The sequence below is a fragment of the Dryobates pubescens genome, chromosome 15 (genome assembly GCF_014839835.1).
Source record: "Dryobates pubescens isolate bDryPub1 chromosome 15, bDryPub1.pri, whole genome shotgun sequence".
Classification (NCBI taxonomy): domain Eukaryota; kingdom Metazoa; phylum Chordata; class Aves; order Piciformes; family Picidae; genus Dryobates; species Dryobates pubescens.
In genome coordinates this window covers 24,883,713-24,905,323 of record NC_071626.1, presented here as the reverse complement: position 1 = coordinate 24,905,323, position 21,611 = coordinate 24,883,713, and the positions used below count along the sequence as shown (strand labels likewise).

At 53.4% G+C, this 21,611-nt stretch overlaps 1 protein-coding gene across 1 annotated transcript in view; it reads left to right on the top strand.

The window, feature by feature from the left end:
* Window positions 1-629: 629 nt before the first annotated feature.
* Window positions 630-21,611, top strand: part of IL17RA (interleukin 17 receptor A) — a 39,011-nt gene continuing 18,029 nt past the window's right edge. The window contains exons 1-5 of the mRNA XM_054168008.1: window positions 630-743; window positions 9,959-9,961; window positions 13,737-13,761; window positions 18,462-18,602; window positions 20,389-20,513. Of these exons, the coding sequence (XP_054023983.1) occupies window positions 630-743; window positions 9,959-9,961; window positions 13,737-13,761; window positions 18,462-18,602; window positions 20,389-20,513 (408 nt within the window). The remainder of the gene's footprint in view (window positions 744-9,958; window positions 9,962-13,736; window positions 13,762-18,461; window positions 18,603-20,388; window positions 20,514-21,611) is intronic.

Genomic DNA, 21,611 nt, shown 5'->3' with positions numbered 1-21,611 from the left:
CACAGCAAAAACAAAAGAGTGCAAGGTGGCTTTGGGTGTGCTGCAGCCTGAGGAGCAGCGTGAAACCAGAGAGGCAGCTGAAACGCTGTGGGCGACAGGAGCAAGGGAAAAGCTCGCACAGCTCTCTACTGTCTGGCGAATTTAGAACAGCCCCACGATGGGAAAATTACAGCGTACTGCTTTTCACTGGGTAACTGCAGGCTTCTGCTGATGTAGGGGTATTCACCTCGGTATTTACCCAAGGCTAGAGGAGGAGGATGCGAGCGCAGACCTCCATTTATTAGTGACCGCGAAGCCAGGCTCCGGTAAAACTAGTTTTGGCTTTGCCCACAAGAGTTGGCTCTCTCGGGGCCGCACTTGCTGCCGAGAGGCACCAGGGGCACGCCGGAGCGACACGGGAAGGTCGCCGCCCGCTCCCAGCCCAGCGGCTCGCCGCCAGAGCGGCTCCGCCCCTCCCTCACGGTCTCTGCTTCCCGGGCGAAACAACCGCCTCGACGGCGCCGTGCCCGCTCTTGGCGCCGTGCCCGCTGTTAGCCCCGCCCCGCCGCAGCGGCCCCTCCTCAGGTGAGGGCCGGCACCGCCCCGCGCCCAGGTCCGAGTCCGGAAGCTGAGGTCCCGGCGGCAGGGCCATGGCGGGCGCGGGGCCGCAGCTCCTGCTGCTCCTCTTCGCCGTCCCCATCGCGCCCGCCGGCGGGGCCCTGCGGCTGCTGCTTGGCGCCGCGCCCCCCTTCATCTGTTCCCAGGTGAGAGCTCCGTGGTGCGGGCCGGCAAGCGGCGGAGCCGGGCGGGGGCCGCTGGCGTCCCCGCCGTGCCCCTCGCCGGCCGGGCAGGCGGCTTCCCGCTTCCTTCGGTGTTTCGCACCGACGACAGCCGCTGACCGCCGCTGTGCCAGGGCTGGGAGGAGGGTGCCACGATAGGGTCCCACCTAAGGAGGTGCCACCCGGCGACCGAACAGCGGCGAGGAGCAGACGGGCCGGAGGCGGCTAGGAAGCTGGGATGGGGGAGCGGCTTCTCCGCTGGAGTGCTGCGGGGGTCAGCGTGGTCTCGCTCTGCTGGGAAGGGGATCGTCAGGCGAGGGGTGCGGTGTTCCCGGCAGGGGCCCGAGCCCGGGCCCGTCCCGCGCTCTGTGGAGCGGGGAGCAGCGAGGGGCCACGATGCAAACGCCTTCAGGCTGCCTTGTTCCTGCCCTTGCCCCCCGCCCGCAGGCGGCCTCGGCGGGCAGCGCCTCGGGCTGAGGAGTTGGCGCCGCGAAGCGCCCGTCCGAAGCGCAGGGAGCTGCCTGGAGCGGCAGCGGGGTGGCGGCGGCGGACGGGTGCCCCCTCCGAGCCGTCGCAGCCGACGGTGGTTGTCCTCAGCCCCTCCGAGGCCCTGATGCTGACCCCATTCTTGCGTTGCTCAGTTGAGGCTCGGTGCTTGGTTTTGTACGGTTTGGGGGCTTTGGTCGCGGTCGGTGTGGGCTGTGCGTTGTCGGAGCGGCTGCACGCAGCACTCGGCTGCCTAAACTTCAACCGGAGTTGTAAGTGCCGCAGGATGAGGCTGGCCCCGTGATGGCTGCCAGGAAACGCCTGTCACTGACATCTGTCCGGGGCCGGGGCTGGGGCTGAAATTTGCTAAAACTGCCTGAAGTTACTAAGCAGGATGTGCGTCTTCTCGAACAGCCGAGGTTGCCTAATGCCCCCAAATGTTTTAACCTGTTCCTTGCAGCTGAAAAGTTGTTAGGAGGAAGCAAGGGAATCTCTGCTTGAAGGAGTAGGGCAAATGAATATGATGTGTACTTGAGGTTTTGAACAGGCAGATTTGGGTTGCCTTTTCTCCCTGTGAAACAAGCCAGGGGAGATAAAGAGAGGTACAGACGTGGTGTCTATATGTGAACTAACCCCAGCTAACTTTGGCTGCTCGTTCCTGGAGGTGTGGAGGGTTGGTTTTGGTTTTGTTTGGAGTTTTTGGCTAACATAGTTGTGAAAAGGGTGTAGAAGGAGGAGGAACTCTGGATTTGCTGTTTATTTCTGTTACTAGCAGTGCACACATAAACAGGGCAATGGGCAGCTGCCTTCTAGCTGGACAAGTTTTATGTACCATGATGCACCCTCAGCAGTCTAGTGAGGGCAGCTAGGCAAATGTAGCTATAGTGCAGAGCAGGGCAAGGAAGCTGTGAAGGCCCTGGGGAATAAATCTTATGCAGAGCAACTTAAGGAGCTGGGGATGGTTAGTGTGAAAAACAGGAGGCTGAGGGGAGACCTCCTGGCTCTCTACAACTACCTGAAAGGAGGTTGTGGAGAGGTTGGTGCGGGTCTCTTCTCACAGGTAATTAGTGATAGAACAAGAGCAAACAGCCTCAGGCTGCAGCAGGGCAGGGTTAGACTGGACAGTAGGAAGAACTTGTTCCCAGCAAGAGTGGTCAGGCCTTGGAATGTGCTGCCCAGGGAGGTGGTGGAGTCCCTGAGCCTGGATGTGTTTGAAGGTGTTTTGGCTGTGGTGCTTGGGGCTATGGTTGAAGGGTGACCCTTGTAGAGGAGGGTCCTTGGTTGGACTTGGTGATCCTAAGGCTCTTTTCCAGCTTGACTGTATCTGTGATTCTGTGACATGTGAAACAAAAACGTGGAATGAAAGCTTCTCTAATCTTTTCCTGCACACATTTCTTCTCCTTTGTTCTGCCTCCTATCCTAATGTCTGACTGCATACTTGCCTGCTGTTACCTGGCCTCTGCTGCCTTCATTTCTAGCGAAAAGTACCCCAAGACAACAGACCAACTCTGCATTTTTGCTTGAGGCTGGATATTGTGCAGTTGTAATATGCACAATCTTAGCAAAGGGGAAAGAGTTCCTGACAGCATTGCTTAGGCATCTAACAGTAACCATGGACATCCCAAACGTTGTTAGTCACTCCGTTTGCCATTGTGCAGCTTCTGAGAGTCCCGGGGTGCTTGGGCTTTCACTACCTTGGTATTCCTGGCTGTCTCTCTCTTGGTTGTTAGGGCACATGAACTCAGTAACTTGGTGAGGCATTCAGCAGCGTCTCAGCAGCGTCTCACCAGCTTTCACTGAGGGAATGTGCTGCCCTGTGCTCTGGCTGTGCTCAGATCAGTGAATGTGTAAGCCTGCTGCTTTGGCCTTTGCTTTCAATAAGCTCTCTTCTGAAACTGCAGGCAGGCTTATGCAAAATGAGCTGGCTTTAAGACCATGAACATCCTCTTTAGCAGCAATTGTGAAGCTGCTGACAAATAGAGGAGAAAGTACCATCAACTGAAGTTATGGCAGTTGAGAACAATTTCCTCTTCTGGAGGCTGATTCTGTAACCCTTCTGATGAGCAGCTGCAGTGTGGTTCAAAAGGGAGAAGATGTTGCTCCGCAGGGCTGGGTGAGAGCTGCTTCCTTTTGCTAATCCACCACACTCAGGCAGCTGTTGCTGAGCGTCAAAGTAGGTCAGGGCAAGTAACAGCAGTTTTCCTCTACCAGAGGCTGTTTAGGAGATGGGGTGGTGGAGGGGGGAAGTATCTTACCAGTAGCAGACCTGTGTGAATTGCAGAACTCAATGCCCATTAACAGCTCCTCTTGCTAAATTGCAACAGATGCACTTTATAGGCCTCATTCACTGCCACCCCATCAGACCTGCTCAGCTGTAAGGCTCCAATAGCACAGCTTCAAACCCAGGTCCTGCTACTAACTCTTTGTGAATGCCATCAGCAGGGAGGTAGGATCCAGGGCTGTGGGCTTTGCTTTTTCTTAATGTGCACCTGCAGCTGAAACAATAAACTGCACCTGCACAGGTTAGGAGGTGATCTCCCAGAGAGCAGCCCCCTGGAAAAAGACCTGAGAGTCCTGGTGGACAGCAAGTTCTGCATGGGGCAGCAATGTGCCCTGGTGGCCAAGAAGGCCAATGGGATCCTGGGGTGCAACCAGAGGAATGTGTCCAGCAGATCCAGGGAGGTTCTTCTCCCCTCTGCTCTGCCCTGGTGAGATCTCATCTGGAATATTGCATCTAGCTCTGGGCTCCCCAGTTCCAGAGGGACAGGGATCTGCTGGAGAGAGTCCAGGGGAGGGCTACAAGGATGATTCAGGGACTAGAGCACTGCCTTATGAGGAAAGGCTGAGAGCCCTGGGGCTGTTTAGTCTGGAGAGGAGAAGGCTGAGAGGGAATCTGAACAATGTCTATCAATATCTGAGGGTTGGGGGTCAGGAAGGAAGGGACAGGGACAGCCTCTGCTCACTTGTGCCCTGGGATAGGACAAGAGGTAAAGGGTGGAAACTGCAGCACAGGAGGTTCCACCTCAACATGAGGAAGAACTCCTTTATTGGAAGGGTCCCAGAGCCCTGGCGCAGGCTGCCCAGAGAGGTTGTGGAGTCTCCTTCTCTGGAGCCTTTCCATCCCTGTCTGGATGTGTTCCTGTGTGACCTGTGCTGGATTCTATGCTCCTGCTCTGGCAGGGGGCTTGGACTTAAAGATCTCCAGAGGTCCCTTCCTGCCCCTAACCTCCTGTGAGTCTGAACTTCTAACTACTCATCTGGTTGTTCACCATCAAGTATTTAACAACTGCCCAGTCCCTGGACTGTATTGTTTCACAGCACGGCATGCTTGATGTCCTGGAGGAAGGCAGTATTCATCACCCTGCTGTCCTTCAGGGGCTGGCTTGGTGTACATGGTTTGATCTTTGAAATCTGTCTTGCCAGCTTGATGGCTATTCCCTGTTCTCTGCAGAATTGATGTCACATCTCTCAAGAAGATGACTGATGGTGATGCAGGTTCTAGGCCTTGGCCACACCAACCCCAGGCAGTGCTACAGGCTGGGGACAGAGTGGCTGAGAGCAGCCAGGCAGAAAGGGACCTGGGGTTACTGGTTGACAGTAGGCTGAACATGAGCCATCAGTGTGCCCAGGGGGCCAAGAAGGCCAATGGCATCCTGGCCTGTGTCAGGAACAGTGTGGCCAGCAGGAGCAGGGAGGTCATTCTGCCCTGTGCTCAGCACTGGTTAGGCCACACCTTGAGTCCTGTGTCCAGGTCTGGGCTCCTCAGTTTAGGAGAGATGTTGAGATGCTGGAAGGTGTCCAGAGAAGGGCAACAAAGCTGGGGAGGGGTCTGGAGCACAGCCCTGTGAGGAGAGGCTGAGGGAGCTGGGGTTGCTCAGCCTGGAGAAGAGGAGACTCAGAGGAGACCTTCTTGCTCTCTCCAGCTCCCTGAAGGGAGGCTGTAGCCAGGTGGGGGTTGGTCTCTTCTCCCAGGCAAGCAGCACCAGAACAAGAGGACACAGTCTCAAGCCTCACCAGGATGGTTTAGGCTGGATGTTAGGAGAAAATTCTTCCCAGCAAGAGAGATTGGCCATTGGGATGTGCTGCCCAGGGAGGTGATGGAGTCACCATCCCTGGAGGTATTCAAAACAGGATTGGATGTGGCACTTGGGGCCATGGTTTAGTAGTCATGAGGTGTTGGGTGCTAGGTTGGACTTAATGATCTCTGAGGTCTTTTCCAACCTTATTGATTCTGTGATTATTTCATCCCACCACAAAAACTATAGAGAAAAATGCTTAAAAAAATAGAGTTGTATTCTACTACCCTTAACCAAATCACTGTCAGCAGTCATTCCTGTGACATGTTCATGTCATATTGACCTATGCTGCTTTTAAGTAAGGAATCAGGAGTGGGGAGGTGAAGTTAACTTCCACTTGTCCAGGTCTCAGTATCTACATGCAACAGGTGAGAAACACTATGAGAAAGCTGGAGCCCTTCCTGTTCAGCAGCTGCTCTCCAGAGGAGCACTGGCTGCCTGCCTGCTTCACCACAGCTTCTTGCTATTTACCACAGCATCCTGCTGGGGAATATTGGCCTGCTATTAGTTTAATTGGATTGCTATGACATGGTGCTGTTAATCACCCTTTTTTGGATTCCCAGAATCACAGAAGGGTCAGGCTTGGAAGGGACCTCAAGGATCATGGAATAGTAGAAAGGTCTGGGTTGGAAGGGACCTCCAAAGGTCATCTCGTCCAACCCCCTCTGCACTCAGCAGGGACATCCTCCACTAGATCAGGCTGCCCAGAGCCCTGTCCAGCCTCACCTTGAATACCTTCAGGGATGGGGCCACAAGCAGGTGTGTGACCATGCAGGCACCTGGCTGCAGCCAGAGCCTGGCTCCAGGGGAGGAAGGGAGATGCCTGCTGTGAGCCACATCTGCTGTTGTTCTGCTCTGGTGCACCTCTGCTGCTCCTGCAGGAGGGCTTGGGAACAAGCTTGCAGGCCTGAGCAGGAAGGTGGGCACCTGTGCTTTCACAGCAATGCTGGCTCTTGCCTGCTTAAAGAATCAGAGAAGGGTCCAGGCCAGAAAGGACCTCCAAAGGTCATCCAGTCTCACCTCCCCACAGTCAGCAGGAACATCCCCAACCAGATCAGGCTGCCCAGGGCCTCATGGAGCCTCACCTTGAATATCTCCAGTGAAGGAGCCTCAACCACCTCCCAGGGCAACCTGTTCCAGTGTTTCACCATCCTCATAGTAAAGAACCTGTTCCTAACATCCAATCTAAATCTGCTCTTCTCTACTTTGAAGCTGTTGCCCCTCATCCTATCACCACAGTCTCTCTCCAACTTTCTTGTAGCCCCCTTCAGGTACTGGCAGGCTGCTATTAGGTCTCCCTGGAGCCTTCTCTTCTCCAGGTTGAACACCCCCAGCTCCCTCTGCCTGTCCTTGTGGCAGAGCTGCTCCAACCCCCTGATCATTTTTGTGGCCCACCTCTGGGACCCTCTCCATCAGGTCCTTGTCCTTCCTATATTGAGAGCTCCAAGAGGACAGAACTGTGTTCTGCCTTTAAAGAAGTCCTGGAGAAGGCAGACCATCACCTCACTTAAGCTTTCTTTTGGAAGGAACTACAAACAGTTGGTGAGGTGCAGGAGTATCCTGCAGGCTGTGCTGAGCAGCCCATTGCACACATGAGCAGGGTTCTACTGGCTAGGAGAAGAATACTCCAGCCCTGAATGCTCACACTGCAGCTAATGTATCTGAGCTCCTAGGAACCTGGAGTGAAAGGGGGCAGATTTGGCACTGAGCTGCTTGTGTTTGGATGAATGAAAGCTGAAGCTCTCTTCCTGGCTTCTGTTACATGACTCAAAACAATACACAGGTACAAATCCAGTCTTCACGAATGCTGGAGGCTGGAAGGGACCTTGAACACTCATCTGGTCCAACCCCCCTGCCTGACCAGGGTCACCTACACCAGATCATACAGGAACACAGCCAGGCAGGTCTTGAATGTCTCCAGAGAGGGAGACTCCACAACCCCCCTGGGCAGCCTGAGCTGCTCCAGGGCTCTGTCACCCTCACAGGGAAAACATTTTCCTTATATTTCCATAGAACTTCCTCTGCCTCAGCTTCTACCACTGCCTCTTGTGCTGTCCTTGGGCATTACCCAGCAGAGCCTGGCTCAATCTTCTTGGTACAGCTTTATCAACATGACTGAGGTCACCCTCAGGCTGCTCCTCTCCAAGCTACAGAGCCATCAGCTCCCTTAGGCTCTCCTCATGAGGAAGATGTTCCACTGCCTTCATCATCTTTGTGGCTCTGCACTGGGCTCTTTCTAGCAGTTCCCTGAGGTGCTTCTTGACCTGAGGGCCCCAGACCTGGACACAATATTCCACACTGTTCTACCAGGGCAGAGTAGAGGGACAGGAGAACCCCTCTTAATTTACTAACCACAGCCCTTCTCATCCACCCCAGGATGCCATTGGCCTTCTAGGCCACCAGAGCACCTTGCTGGCACATGGGCAACCTCCCATCCACTAGGAGCCCCAGGTCCCTTTCCCCTTGACAAGAAGCAGTGCTGCAAACAGACTCAGGATACAGGCACATTGGAAAAGAGTCAGTGCAACACCCAAGTTTTGTGTTGTTGATCAACTTTATTGTCATTCAGTCCAATTTACCAGCTCAGAGGAAAGAATCTGCCTTGTTGGACACCCTGAGCTTCTAAGTTTCTCTCAACATATAGAACACTTGCTTGAGAACTGAGCTTGAGTGAGGAAATGGCTTCCTACCAGCCAGCTAGCAACAAAATGAAATCCTCTTCAATGATCTAAGAGCTGTAGCAGCATTCCACAGTCAGAACAAGTACAGGGATTGGTTTTCACTCTTACTCAGTTCTTTCACAGGTCAGCAGGGAAGGGGGATAAGCAATGACACACTCAGCTTCTCCTTGCTCTTCTCCCACCCTGTTCTCTTTCTTTCTCCCCCAAGCCCCAGGTGTTAGCAGTTCACCTGCAGACTCCACCTGCCTTCCCTCTTCCCTTTACTCCAGATCTGCTTGAAGTTTTCAACTGTTGGGTCCCCAGCCTCACTGCTAGGTTGTGGCACTAAACTGGATCATGCTGGGTGGGATGAGCAGCCCCAAAGCTGTGTGGCAGTGCCCTGTGTTGGACAGAGGAGCTCTTAACATAACTGGCTGGAGAGTGGCCAGGCAGAGAGGGACCTGGGGGAACTGGTTGACAGTAGGCTGAACATGAGCCTGCAGTGTGCCCAGGGGGCCGAGAAGGCCAAGGGCATCCTGGCCTGCGTCAGGAACAGTGTGGCCAGCAGGAGCAGGGAGGTCATTCTGCCCTGTGCTCAGCACTGCACCTTGAGTCCTGTGTCCAGTTCTGTGCTCCTCAGTTTAGGAAAGATGTTGAGCTGCTGGAAGGTGTCCAGAGAAGGGCAACAAAGCTGGGGAGGGGTCTGGAGCACAGCCCTGTGAGGAGAGGCTGAGGGAGCTGGGGCTGCTTAGCCTGGAGAAGAGGAGGCTCAGGGGCGCCCTTCTTGCTCTCCACAACTCCCTGAAGGGAGGTTGTAGCCAGGTGGGGGTTGGTCTCTTCTCTCAGGCAAGCAGCACCAGAACAAGAGTACACAGTCTCAAGCTGTGCCAGGGGAGGTTTAGGCTGGAGGTGAGGAGAAAGTTCTTCCCAGCAAGAGAGATTGGCCATTGGGATGTGCTACCCAGGGAGGTGGTGGAGTCCCCATCCCTAGAGGTGTTTAGGAAGAGCCTGGATGAGGCACTTGGTGCCATGGTTGAGTTGATTAGATGGTGCTGGGTGATAGGTTGCACTGGATCTTGAAGGTCTTTTCCAACCTGGTCTGGTTGATCCAACTCCTATTCCACCCTACTCTGTTCATTAGCCTGAGGACACCCCTTGCATACACACACACACAGAGTGGCAGGGGTTGGAAGGAATCCCAAAGGATCATCCATCACCCCCTGCCAGAGCAGGGTCACCTAGAGCAGGCCACACAGGAGTGCATCCAGGTGGGTTTTGGACATCCCCAGTGAAGGAGACTCCCCAGGCTCCCTGGGCAGCCTGCTGCAGGTCATAAACAAGTGCAGTGGATCTGGCTGGGATGGAGTTTATTTTCTTCACAGCAACTGCTGGAGTGCTGTGGCTTGGATTTGTGACCAGAACAGTGTTGATAACACAGGGATGGCTTAGTTATTACTAAACAGTGCTCGCACAGCACCAAGGCTTTAATGTTCCTAACATTGCTCATCCTGAGCAGGCAGGCTGTGGGGGCACGGGAGGGGACACAGCCAGGACCACCAACCCAGACTGGCTAAAGGGTGCCCCAGAGCACATGGTGTTGTGCTTGGCAATAAAAGCTCGAGGAAGAAGGTGGAAGGGCAAGCATTTGGAGTTGGGGCTTTTGTCTTCCCAAGTAATCCTTAAGCATGACTCAGCTCTGCTTTCCTGGGAATGGCTGAACCTCTGCCTGGGGATGAGAAGCAGTGAACCTTGTTTCACTGTGCCTGCACACAGCTTTTGCTTTACCTGTTGCACTGCCTTCATCTCAGTCCATGAGTTTCCTTGCTTTTGCCCTTCTCATTCTCTCCCCTTTCCACTGAGGGGAGAGAGTGAGCAGCTGCCTGGAGCTGAGCTGCTGGATGGTGCAAGCCCAGGACAGGAAGAAAAACAACTGGCTACAACCATCTTCCTGCTTGGAATTGAATGACTCCTGTTACAGCCTGTCACTTAACATTCAGTCCTTCTGCCCTTGCTCTGCTGCAGTTATCAGTAATTACTGTAAGTGCTTGTAAATCACAGGCCCCCAGGATGTCAGGGTTGGAAGGGACCCAAAGAGATCATCGAGTCCAACCCCCTGCCAGAGCAGGGCCATACAGTCTAGCTCAGGTCACACAGGAACACATCCAGATGGCCTTGACAGCCTCCAGAGAAGGAGACTCCACAGCCTGTCTGGGCAGCCTGCTCCAGTGCTCTGGGACCCTTACAGGAAGGAAGTTCCCCCTTGTGTTGAGGTGGAACCTCCTGTGCTGCAGCTTACATCCATTGCTCCTTGTCCTATCAGAAGGAGCAAGTGAGCAGAGCCTGTCCCCTCCCTCCTGACCCCCAGCCCTCAGATATTGATAAACATTGATTAAATCCCCTCTCAGTCTTCTCTTTTCCAGACTAAAGCCCCAGGTCCTTCAGCCTCTCCTCACCAGGCAGTGCTTCAGGCCCCCAGACATCCTCATTGCCCTCTACTGGACCCTTTCCAGCAGATCCCTGTCCCTCTTGAGCTGGGGAGCCCAGAACTGAAGGCAGTACTCAAGCTGAGGTCTCACCAGGGCATCCTAAGCCATTATTTGCCTGAAGAGCAGCGACATCTGCTCTGCTCTCAGTGCTGGTGTTTCTGTTTATTAGCAGATCAGACCTGGTTAAAGGAGGGAGTGCTGCATTTCCCTTTGTCTCTTTTCTGATCAGTGTGAATATTGAACCAGCAGAGCATCTAAATGGAATCTGCTTTCCTCCAGGTTGTTCAAGGATACTAGTTCTTTAGGTTAAGTTTTAAACAGAACTAATCCCTCAGAGTTAACAACCTTGCAGGATTTAGTGGGCTGTTTGCTTAGCTTTATTTGCTCAGCAGGAGTAGCTGTCTTCACTGGAGCTTTAGGCCATGAGCTGTAAACTTTCACCTGGATTTGCTGTGCTTGTGCTGAGCTTGTATCTGTGCAGGCAAGACAGGGCCTTCAGAGCCAGCACAGCAGAGAAGGTAAGGAGGGTACAGCATCCGTGGCAGCTGTAAGCTGGCAGCCTTCCTGAAGACAGTGAAGGAACCTTGTCAGGGGTCTGAAGGCATCAGAGGATCACAGGATGTTAGGAGTTGGAAGGGACCTCTGGAGATCTCCCAAGTCCAAGCCCCCTGCCAGAGCAGGACCAGAGAATCCAGCACAGGTCACACAGGAACACATCCAGACAGGGCTGGGAAGGCTACAGAGGAGACTCCACAACCTCTCTGGGCAGCCTCTTCCAGGGCTCTGGGACCCTTCCAATAGAGAAGTTCCTCCTCATGCTGAGGTGAAATCTCCTATGCTGTAGTTTATATCCATTGCCCCTTGTCCTATCCCAGGTCACAAGTGAGCAGAGGCTGTCCCTGTCCCTTCCTTCCTGACCCCCAGCCCTCAGATATTGATAGACATTGATCAGATCCCCTCTCAGCCTTCTCTCCAGACTAAACAGCCCCAGGGCTCTCAGCCTCTCCTCACCAGGCAGTGCTGCAGTCCCTTCATCATCCTTGTAGCCCTCCCTTGGACTCTCTCCAGCAGCTCCCTGTCCCTCTTGAACTGGGGAGCCCAGAGCTGGATGCAATATTCCAGGTGTGGCCTCACCAGGGCAGAGCAGAGGGGGAGGAGAGCCTCCCTGGACACACTCCTCTGAATGCCCCCCAGGATCCCATTGGCCTTCTTGGCCATCATGACACATTGCTGTCCCATGCAGAGCTTGCTGTCCAGCAGCACTCCCAGGTCTTTCTTGGGCTGGAGCCACTGTAGGCCCAAAGGGCAGCTGCCAGGCTGGTGAGGATGGCATGGATGTTGGATGCATGGTCTGTAAGGGTAGAGATGCTCTGGCATTTCTTTGCCTAGGGTCTCTCTCTGGAAGCAGCCAGCCTGAGACTCTGCTCTGGGAATCCTGGGGTCTGGCCTGCACTTCTCTACAGTCACTGTGTACTGCTAATCATTTATCAGATTGAAGTTTTCAGTGTCCTTGTATCGTGATTTTGAACCCAGCTGTAAGGTGAAGGGATGGCTGTACCTCAGTGCTTCAGTGGCAAGGTCTGCTGCAGAGAGCTCATGCTTCCAGGCCAACAGGCTCAGACCCTGCAGGACCTACCAACAAGATCAGTGCTGGCTAGCAGTAGCTTTAGGAGGTGTGAAAACCTGCCTATCTGTTTCAAGCACTCCTTCACCCACATAGGTTTGCTGTTCTCACAGCCCTGGGTTTTGGAAGGGTTTTTGCCTCCTGTATTTTTTGCCTAGTCCATTTCTTCCCAGGATTGCAACTGCTGCTGCCAGATGTGCAGCTCAGGGGTGAGCAGGCTTCATGCTCTGTGCCCTCTGGTTTTCTGATTGACACTTTGGCACAATGTTTCCTGGTGGTGAGTCCTTCCAGGCTGTATCATAGCATCACAGAATGGGGTGGGCTGGAAGGGACCTCCAAAGCTCACCCAGTCCAACTCCCTCTGCACTCAGCAGGGACATCCTCCACTAGATCAGGTTGCCCAGAGCCCTGTCCAGCCTCACCTTGAATACCTCCAGGGATGGAGCCCCAGCCACCTCCCTGGGCAACCTATTCCAGTGTTCCACCACTCTCCTGGTGCTGCAGCTCAGTCCCTGTGCATTGGGATAAGATTGAGCATAAAATGTCTGAAAACAAAAGGTTTTTCTCCAGTTCCTTGGTTGTGTATACATGCTGGTTGGGTTTTCTTTTGCCTGACTTGCACCCAGAGTCCAAACTGCTTTGCTGCTGCTGTTCCTTAGCAGTGCAACCAAATGGTAAAACCCAAGGGGTGATTAAAACCTGGGGATGTCATCACCATGAGGCATTGTGGTGGTTTAAGCCCTAACTGGGAGTTAAGAGCTCAGATGGGGGCAAGGCTGAGAATCCCTCCCCTGCTCCCCCCTCCTCCCTCCCAACAGAGGGGAAAAAGAAAGGGAAGGAGCAAATCCACCAAGCAAACATTTGGAGCTGGCCTGGAAGTAGAGAGGTAAAGAGTTGTCTTTAAACAATATCTATGTAACACTAACAGGTAAGGGTCACAAAGGCAAGGAACAGGGAGGGATGGGAGGGGGACAAAGAAGGAGGATACAAAACCAGTCTCTGTGAAGAGGCACAGAAGCAGCAGGGAGAAGGATCAGGCCTGACCACATGGCAGAGGAGCAGGAGGGCAGCTGCAGTAGCTCTCACCCAGGGGAGGCAGGAGCCAAAAGGAGAGCCAACAGCTGCAATGCCCTGCTTTTGGTACCCTAGCTGGGCAGGGAGCGGGGAGTGGAACAGACTCAGCTTCCCAGGGGAGAAACACCCTGCAGGGAGGGCAAAGTACCCTCAAGCCCTCCCCCCTGCTTTGGTGTTGTCTTCAGAATGGGGGTTAGCCCACCACAGGCATTGATGGGCAGAATGAGCACCAGAGACCTCAGTATAGAATCACAGAATGCTCTGGGTTGGAAGGGACCTCCAAAGCTCCTCCAGCCCAACCCCCTCTGCACTCAGCAGGGACATCCTCCACTAGATCAGGCTGCCCAGAGCCCTGTCCAGCCTCACCTTGAATACCTCCAGGGATGGGGCCCCTGGGCAACCTGTGCCAGTGTTCCACCACCCTCCTGGTGCAGAACCTGTTCCTAACATCATACATCACCGTTCACTGAACTGTTTTCCCCCTGGCTCTCTCCTGCCACCAAGCAGCAGCCAATTACTGTCAATGCAGTTTCTATGCTGAGAGTAACAGTCTTGTTTCCTTCCCCCCACAGGACTTACACTGCCTCGTAAGGAACAGTAAGTAATTTTGTTCTATGGGTTTTTCCCTTCTGTTGCAGTTTTCTCATCAGATGATGCTGGCCTGGGGGTATTTTTAACTGGGCCCATCCACTGAGTTGCTCTTGCTAGAGTTGGAGAGATGGAAAGCAAAGCACTGCTACCGTGCCTCGCTTTGGGAGTTTTGGGGTTGATCCCCAAACAGAGCCAGGCAAAAGAGGAAAGGGAAGCCAAGTCTTTCTTACACCAGAGTGTTGGGTGGGCAGTGGGGTGGGACACAACCCAGCTTGTTTAGCTTCTAACTAAAACTGAGCTGGTCACTTTTCCAAGACAGGGGAAGTTTAGGCCAAGCCTGCCAGGAGATGTTCCTGACAAGCTGTCATGTCTCTGCTAGGAGGTGATGGCAAATGAATGCAGAGAAATGGAATTCCAGAGGGGGCTGCAACAGAGAGCAATTGGTGTCAATTATTCACCTTCTAATCCAGTGAATGAACTCAGTCTTGTTTTGCTTCTTAACCTGCATGTTTCTGTGATTAGGAAAGGGAGACTAGAGTTACTCTAGTCCCACTGAACAAATATGTTGGGCACATAGAATCAACAAGGTTGGAAAAGACGTGTCCAGAGAAGGGCAGTGAGGCTGGGGAGAGGCCTGGAGCACAGCCCTGTGAGGAGAGGCTGAGGGAGCTGGGGTTGCTTAGCCTGGAGAAGAGGAGGCTCAGGGGAGACATTCTTGCTCTCTACAACTCCCTGAAGGGAGGTTGTAGCCAGGTGGGGGTTGGTCTCTTCTCCCAGGCAAGCAGCACCAGAACAAGAGGACACAGTCTCAATCTGTGCCAGGGGAAGTTTAGGCTGGAGGTGAGGAGAAAGTTCTTCACTGAGAGAGTTGTTAGCTATTGGAATGTGCTGCCCAGGGAGGTGGTGGAGTCCCCATCCCTGGAGGTGTTCAAGAGGGGATTGGATGTGGCCCTTGGTGCCATGGTTTAGTAGGCATGAGGTGTTGGGTGCTAGGTTGGACTTGATGATCTTTGAGGTCTAAAGTAGAAGAGGTCAAATCTCAGCACTGGCACACATCTAAAAGCTTTGAGTGCAGTTCTGGGCATGGTAGTTTAAAAAAATGAGACTACTGAGTGTTTGTTTGGCACACAGAGGTGTCTGGACAGCGCTGCAGTACCCTCTGCCCTTGCTTTGCAGTCCTTGTTTGAGGTGGGCTCATTGCTGCTTCAGTACCCAACCCTGTGTAGAATAGAATAGAATAGACCAGGTTGGAAGAGACCTTTAAGATCATTGTGTCCAACCTATCATCCAACACCACCTAATCAACTAAACCATGGCACCAAGCACCCTATCAAGTCTCTTCCTAAACACCTCCAATGATGGTGACTCCACCACCTCCCTGGGCAGCACATCCCAATGGGCAATCACTCTGTGTAGAATTTCTTCCTGACCTCCAGCCTAAACCTCCCCTGGTGCAACTCAAGACTGTGTCCTCTTGTTCTGGTGCTGGTCACCTGGGAGAAGAGACCAACCTCTGCCTGTTCACAACCTCCCTTCAGGTAGTTGTAGAGAGCAAGAAGGTCTCCCCTGAGTCTCCTCTTCTCCAGGCTAAGCAACCCCAGCTCCCTCAGCCTCTCCTCACAGGGCTGTGCTCCAGACCCCTCCCCAGCTTTGTTGCCCTTCTCTGGACACCTTCCAGCAGCTCAACATCCTTCCTAAACTGAGGGGCCCAGAACTGGACACAGGACTCAAGGTGTGGCCTAACAAGTGCTGAGTACAGGGTAGAATGACCTCCCTGCTCCTGCTGGCCACACTGTTCCTGATGCAGGCCAGGATGCCATTGGCCTTCTTGGCCCCCTGGGCACACTGCAGGCTCATGTTCAGCCTACCATCGACCAGCACCCCCAGGTCCCTCTCTGCCTGGCTGCTCTCCAGCCACTCTGACCCCAGCCTGTAGCACTGCCTGGGGTTGCTGTGGCCAATGTGCAGAACCTGGCACCTGGATGTGTTCAATCTCCTGCCCTTGGCCTCTGCCCATCTGTGCAGCCTGTCGAGGTCCCTCTGCAGAGCTCTTCTACCCTCTAACAGATAACTCCTGCCCCCAGCTTGGTGTCATCAGCAAATTTCCTGCTGATGGACTCAATGCCCTCCTCCAGATCATCAGTAGAGATGTTAAAGATAGCTCAGTAAGCTGTTCAGGTGTGCTGCTGGCAGCAGTGTTTTTGCAGTCGTGCTCGGCGTGCCAGGTTCCGGGAGATGACTCTGCTGGGCATAACCAGATTAAACACTGGGGGGTTCTGTTTTGACAGGAGGAGGATTGGGTGGGGTTGGTTTGGAGCAGATTTCCCAGCTCCACCATTAAAGTGCTGTCTTGTTGGAATATTTGGTTTAAGCTCTGCACTGTTCTTGTGAGGTTTTACTGCTCTAGGGGGAGGTTTTCCTGGGTTGGTTTGCTTGGGGGGGGGAGGGGAGGGGTTGTTTGCTTAGGGTTGTGTAGTGCTTAGGGCATTATTTCTCTGTGAGTGCTTTAATCTTACCAGGGTTTCTGTAGATACTTTCTTGGTAGAATGAGCATTTGAGGGTTGTCTGATTGAATAGAATAGAATAAACCAGGTTGGAAGAGACCTTCAAGATCATCAAGTCCAACCTATCATCCAACAGCACTCAATCAACTAAACCATGGAACCAAGCATCCTGTCAAGCCTCGCCCTGAACACCCCCAACAATGGCAACCCCACCACCTCCCCAGGCAGCCCATTCCAGTGGGCAATCACTCTCTCTGTGTAAAACTTCCTCCTAACCTCCAGCCTAAACCTCCCCTGACACAGCCTGAGACTGTGTCCTCTTGTTCTGGTACTGGTTGCCTGGGAGAAGAGACCAACCTCTTCCTCACTACAACCTCCCTTCAGGTAGTTGTAGAGAGCAAGAAGGTCACCCCTGAGCCTCCTCTTCTCCAGGCTAAGCAGCCCCAGCTCCCTCAATCTCTCCTCATAGGGCTGTGCTCCAAACCCCTCCCCAGCTTTATTGCCCTTCTCTGGACTCGTTCCAGCAAGTCAACCTCCTTCCTAAACTGAGGGGCCCAGAACTGGACACAGTACTTGAGGTGCGGCCTAACCAGTGCAGTGTACAGGGGCAGAATGACCTCCCTGCTCCTGCTGGCCACACTGTTCCTGATGCAGGCCAGGATGCCATTGGCCCTCCTGGCTGCCTGGGCACACTGCAGGCTCAGCCTCAAATCATGCTGTAACAAGAAGGGATAGTGCCTGCTTTCCACTGCTCCCATTACTCACCCAGCCCAACAAGACTGAAGGTGTGTTTTGGGGTGACCGACCATGCTGTTTTCCATACACTCTGGTTAAGTCACATGTCTGACCAAAACCTAAGCAGATCACATCTGTCTAATGCCTGTCATAACTGAGTTCATTTTCTGATTACATTCCATAACCAGTTTCCCCTAACACTATTGACTGGCATCATTCAACTTTCTGTCCAAAGAGCTCTTTTGTTTAGAATAGAATACATAGAATAAACCAGGTTGGAAGAGACCTTCAAGATCACCGCGTCCAACCCATCAACCAATCCAACACCACCTAAACAACTAACCCATGGCACCAAGCACTCCATCAAGTCTCCTCCTGAACACCTCCAATGATGGTGACTCCACCACCTCCCCAGGCAGCCCATTCCAATGGGCAATCACTCTCTCTGTATAGAACTTTTTCCTAACATCTAGCCTGAACCTCCCCTGGTGCAGCCTGAGACTGTGTCCTCTTGTTCTGGTACTGGCCGCCTGGGAGAAGAGACCAACATCTGTCTGTCTACAACCTCCCTTCAGGTAGTTGTAGAGAGCAATAAGGTCACCCCTGAGTCTCCTCCAGGCTAAGCAACCCCAGCTCCCTCAGCCTCTCCTCACAGGGCTGTGCTCCAGACCCCTCACCAACTTTGTTGCTCTTCTCTGGACTCGTTCCAGCAAGTCAACCTCCTTCCTAAACTGAGGGGCCCAGAACTGGACACAGGACTCGAGGTGTGGCCTAACCAGTGCAGTGTACAGGCAAGGCATTGCAAGCAGCTGTTGGGAGTGGCACCCAGATGGATGTTCAAATTAGCAATAAGGCAGTTTTTAATCAGAAAGTAATTAACTATTGGAACAATTTCCCTCAGTACCTGAAAGGCTTCTTAGCACTGGAGGGCTGGAAATGAGTGTGAGTCTTCTAACACAGGTCTGTTCAGCAGCCAGAAGTGGACTTGCTGCAGGAGATGGTGAAATTACTTAGAATCAATAAGGTTGGAAGAGGTCTCAAAGATCATCAGATCCAACCTGTCACCCAAGACCTCCTGACTGCTAAACCATGGCACCAAGTGCCACGTCCAGTCCCCTCTTGAGCACCTCCAGGGCTGGGGACTCCACCACCTCCCTGGGCAGCACATTCCAAAGGCTAACAACTCTCTCACTTCCCTTGGCCTTGTTTAACCTGACTGCATAGAGTGTGATGATTACTAATGAATGTTAAGGGAAAGGCAAGTTGGAAGTTAGTGGAATGCATGAACTCAAGCAATTTTGTGAAGTTTTTGCCTGCTGAAAAGAGCCTTTCTGAGCTGGGACACTGTCAGTCACCCAGTGCTGCCCTCTGAGTAACCCTGACCCAAAGAGTAGGCCATAAGTGCAGTTAAGCAGAGCTTTCTCGCCTCCCCCCTGCCCCCAGTGACAGTTTTCATTTGCTGGACAGGTACCTGCATGGAGGCAAGCTGGAAGCCTGATCTCACTCCTTCTGCTCCAAGCAGTCTTCATGTCTCTCCTGATGTTTTCCACCAGATGGATGGAAAACTGCTGCCTGTGCTTCGGATCGAGTGGAAGGTGGCCACTGATGGTAAGTGGTGGCTGGTTAATGTGAACATGGAACATGGTGTGACCTAGTAAGGATAGGGAAGAGAATTATCACTTGTAGATTCTCACTGATCTGGTCTTGAAAGCAGGCCTCTGAAATGTGGGGGTTTGGCAGCTGCTTCTCATTTGGTACGGGCTCTGGGCAGCCTGACCTAGTTGAGGATGCTCCTGTTTACTGCAGAGGGGGTTGGATCAGATGACCTTAGGAGGTTCCTTCCAACCCAGACCATTCTATGATTTTATGATGTTTTGATTTTTCTTGACTGAATCAGGGCTTTGGGTGTGCTGGGTATGAGAATTTAACATGTTCCCACTTGTGGGGTTATGACATTTGACGTGGGAAAAGCAGGTGAGAATGGAATCAAGTGGCCCACACCTTTACAACAGAAACAAGGAGGTCTCTTCTCCCAGGCAAGCAGCACCAGAACAAGAGGACACAGTCTCAAGCTGTGCCAGGGGAAGTTTAGGCTGGAGGTGAGGAGAAAGTTCTTCACGGAGAGAGTTGTTAGCCCTTGGAATGTGCTGCCCAGGGAGGTGGTGGAGTCACCATCCCTGGAGGTGTTCAAGAGGGGATTGGATGTGGCACTTGGAGCCATGGTTTAGTCATGAGGTCTGTGGTGACAGGTTGGACTGGATGAGCTTTGAGGTCTCTTCCAACCTTGGTGATTCTGTGATTCTATGACAAATGGGAGTGTTGTCTTTTCAAGGTGTAATAACAACTGCAGGGGAATTCTGTCTACAAACAGAACAAATGAGAGCTAACTTGAGAAAGCACAAATAAACTGTGCCCTGTTAAGCCAGTGCAAGTTGCTCTCATTTCCTGTCATCTAGGCCTTGTGATTTAGGTGTCCTGTAGGCACCTGTGTCTTGGTAAATCACAGAATCACTCTGGTTGGAAAAGACCTTCAAGGTCATCAAGTCCAACCATTGCCTGACCCTTCCAGGGTCACTACTACATCATATCCTTGAGCACCATATCTGGATGGTTTTTAGATACATCCAGGGATGGTGATTCAACCACTTCCCTGGGCAGCCTGTTCCAGTCTTTGATAATACAGAAGTTTTTCCTGACATCCTAACCTAAACCTCCTCTGGTGTAACTTGATTCCATTTCCTCTTCTCCTGTCAGCTGTGACTTGTAAGAAGAGACCAGCACCCACCTCTCTACAACCTCCTTTCAGGTAGTGGCAGAGAGTGATAAAGTCTCAGCCTCCTTTTCTTCAGACTAAACAACTCCAGCTTCCTCAGCTGCTCCTCGCAAGACTCGTCCTCAAAACCCTTCCCCAGCTTTGTTGCCCTTCTCTGGACAGGCTCCAGCACCTCAGTGTCTCTCTTACACTGTGGCACCCAAAACTGAGCACAGCACTCAAGGTGTGGCCTAACCAGTGCTGAGCACAGCAAGACAATTGCCTGTCTGCTCCTGCTGGCCACACTATTCCTGATCCAGGCCAGGCTGCATTGGCATTCTTGGCCACCCAGGCACACTGCTGGCTCGTGTTCAGCCAGCTGTCAAACAGCACCCCCAGGTCCCTTTCTGCCAAGCAGCCTTCCAGCCACGCAGCCCCAAGCCTGTAGTGTTGCATGGGGTGGTTGTGACCCAAGAGCAGGACTCGGTGCTTGTTGGAGTCCTTTTGACATGCCTCAGCCTGTCCAAGTCCCTCAGAAGAGCCTCCTTGCCCTCCAGCACATCGACTCTCCCTCCTGACTTGGTGTTGTCTGCAGCCTCACTGAGGGTGCTCTCCCTCTGCTCTGTGTCCCTGTGTCGGCAGCGAGCGTGCGGTATCTGGAGGGAGCAGAGCTGGCTGTGGTGCAGGTGAACAACAACCAGCAGGTCTGTGCCCAGTTTGCCTTTCAGAACAATCTCCCACTCCAGGTTCGCCCAGACGGAGGCCGGGTGAGTGCAGAGGGCTCCGAACCGCTTTCCAGAGCCCGCAGGTTTGCTTCTGCTTTCAGGCTTCAACTAGAAAGCACAAACTGCCTAAGAGGGTTGCTGAAGCTATCAAGATATATGTGGCTTGACACCTGCTGTCATTGCCAGTTTGTTTTACTCTTCTGAGTAACAAGCTGCTTACCTTGGCTTCTCTTTCCCTCAGGTTTGAAGAATTGTTGTTTTCCATGCCTCTAACACGTCTGAATGATGCTTAAAGCAAACTATTGTAGGAGTTTTTGCCTTCTGCTTGACAGCTGTGACATTGATAGCCTTTTTAACTCAACCCTTCCTTCTACTTCCTCTCCTCTCCCCCCCGGCCCGGGGCTCCTCTCCTCTCCTCTCCTCTCCCCCCCGCCCGGGGCTCCTCTCCCCCCCGCCCGGGGCTCCTCTCCTCCCCGCCCGGGGCTCCTCTCCTCTCCTCTCCCCCCTGCCAGGGCTCCTCTCCTCTCCTCTCTCCCCTCCCAGGGCTCCGCTCCTCTCCTCTCTCCCCTCCCAGGGCTCCTCTCCGCTCCTCTCCTTTCCCTCCCAGGGCTCCTCTCCTTTCCCTCCCAGGGCTCCTCTCCTTTCCCTCCCAGGGCTCCTCTCCTTTCCCTCCCAGGGCTCCTCTCCTTTCCCTCCCAGGGCTCCTCTCCTTTCCCTCCCAGGGCTCCTCTCCTTTCCCTCCCAGGGCTCCTCTCCTTTCCCTCCCAGGGCTCCTCTCCTTTCCCTCCCAGGGCTCCTCTCCTTTCCCTCCCAGGGCTCCTCTCCTTTCCCTCCCAGGGCTCCTCTCCTTTCCCTCCCAGGGCTCCTCTCCTTTCCCTCCCAGGGCTCCTCTCCTTTCCCTCCCAGGGCTCCTCTCCTTTCCCTCCCAGGGCTCCTCCTTCCCCATGCTCTTGCTGTGGAGAAAAGCACCACCCTTGGCCATGCTCCTTCAGTTCACACTTAGTCTTGGCAACTTGGTAGAAAAGTGCTGAGCCATCCCCAGCTGCCTTTATGAACAGCAAGAATCTGGAGCTGATTGCTTCCCACGCAGAATTTAGCCACAGTTAGCTTACATCTGGAGGCAGTGCTTCTGCCAGAATC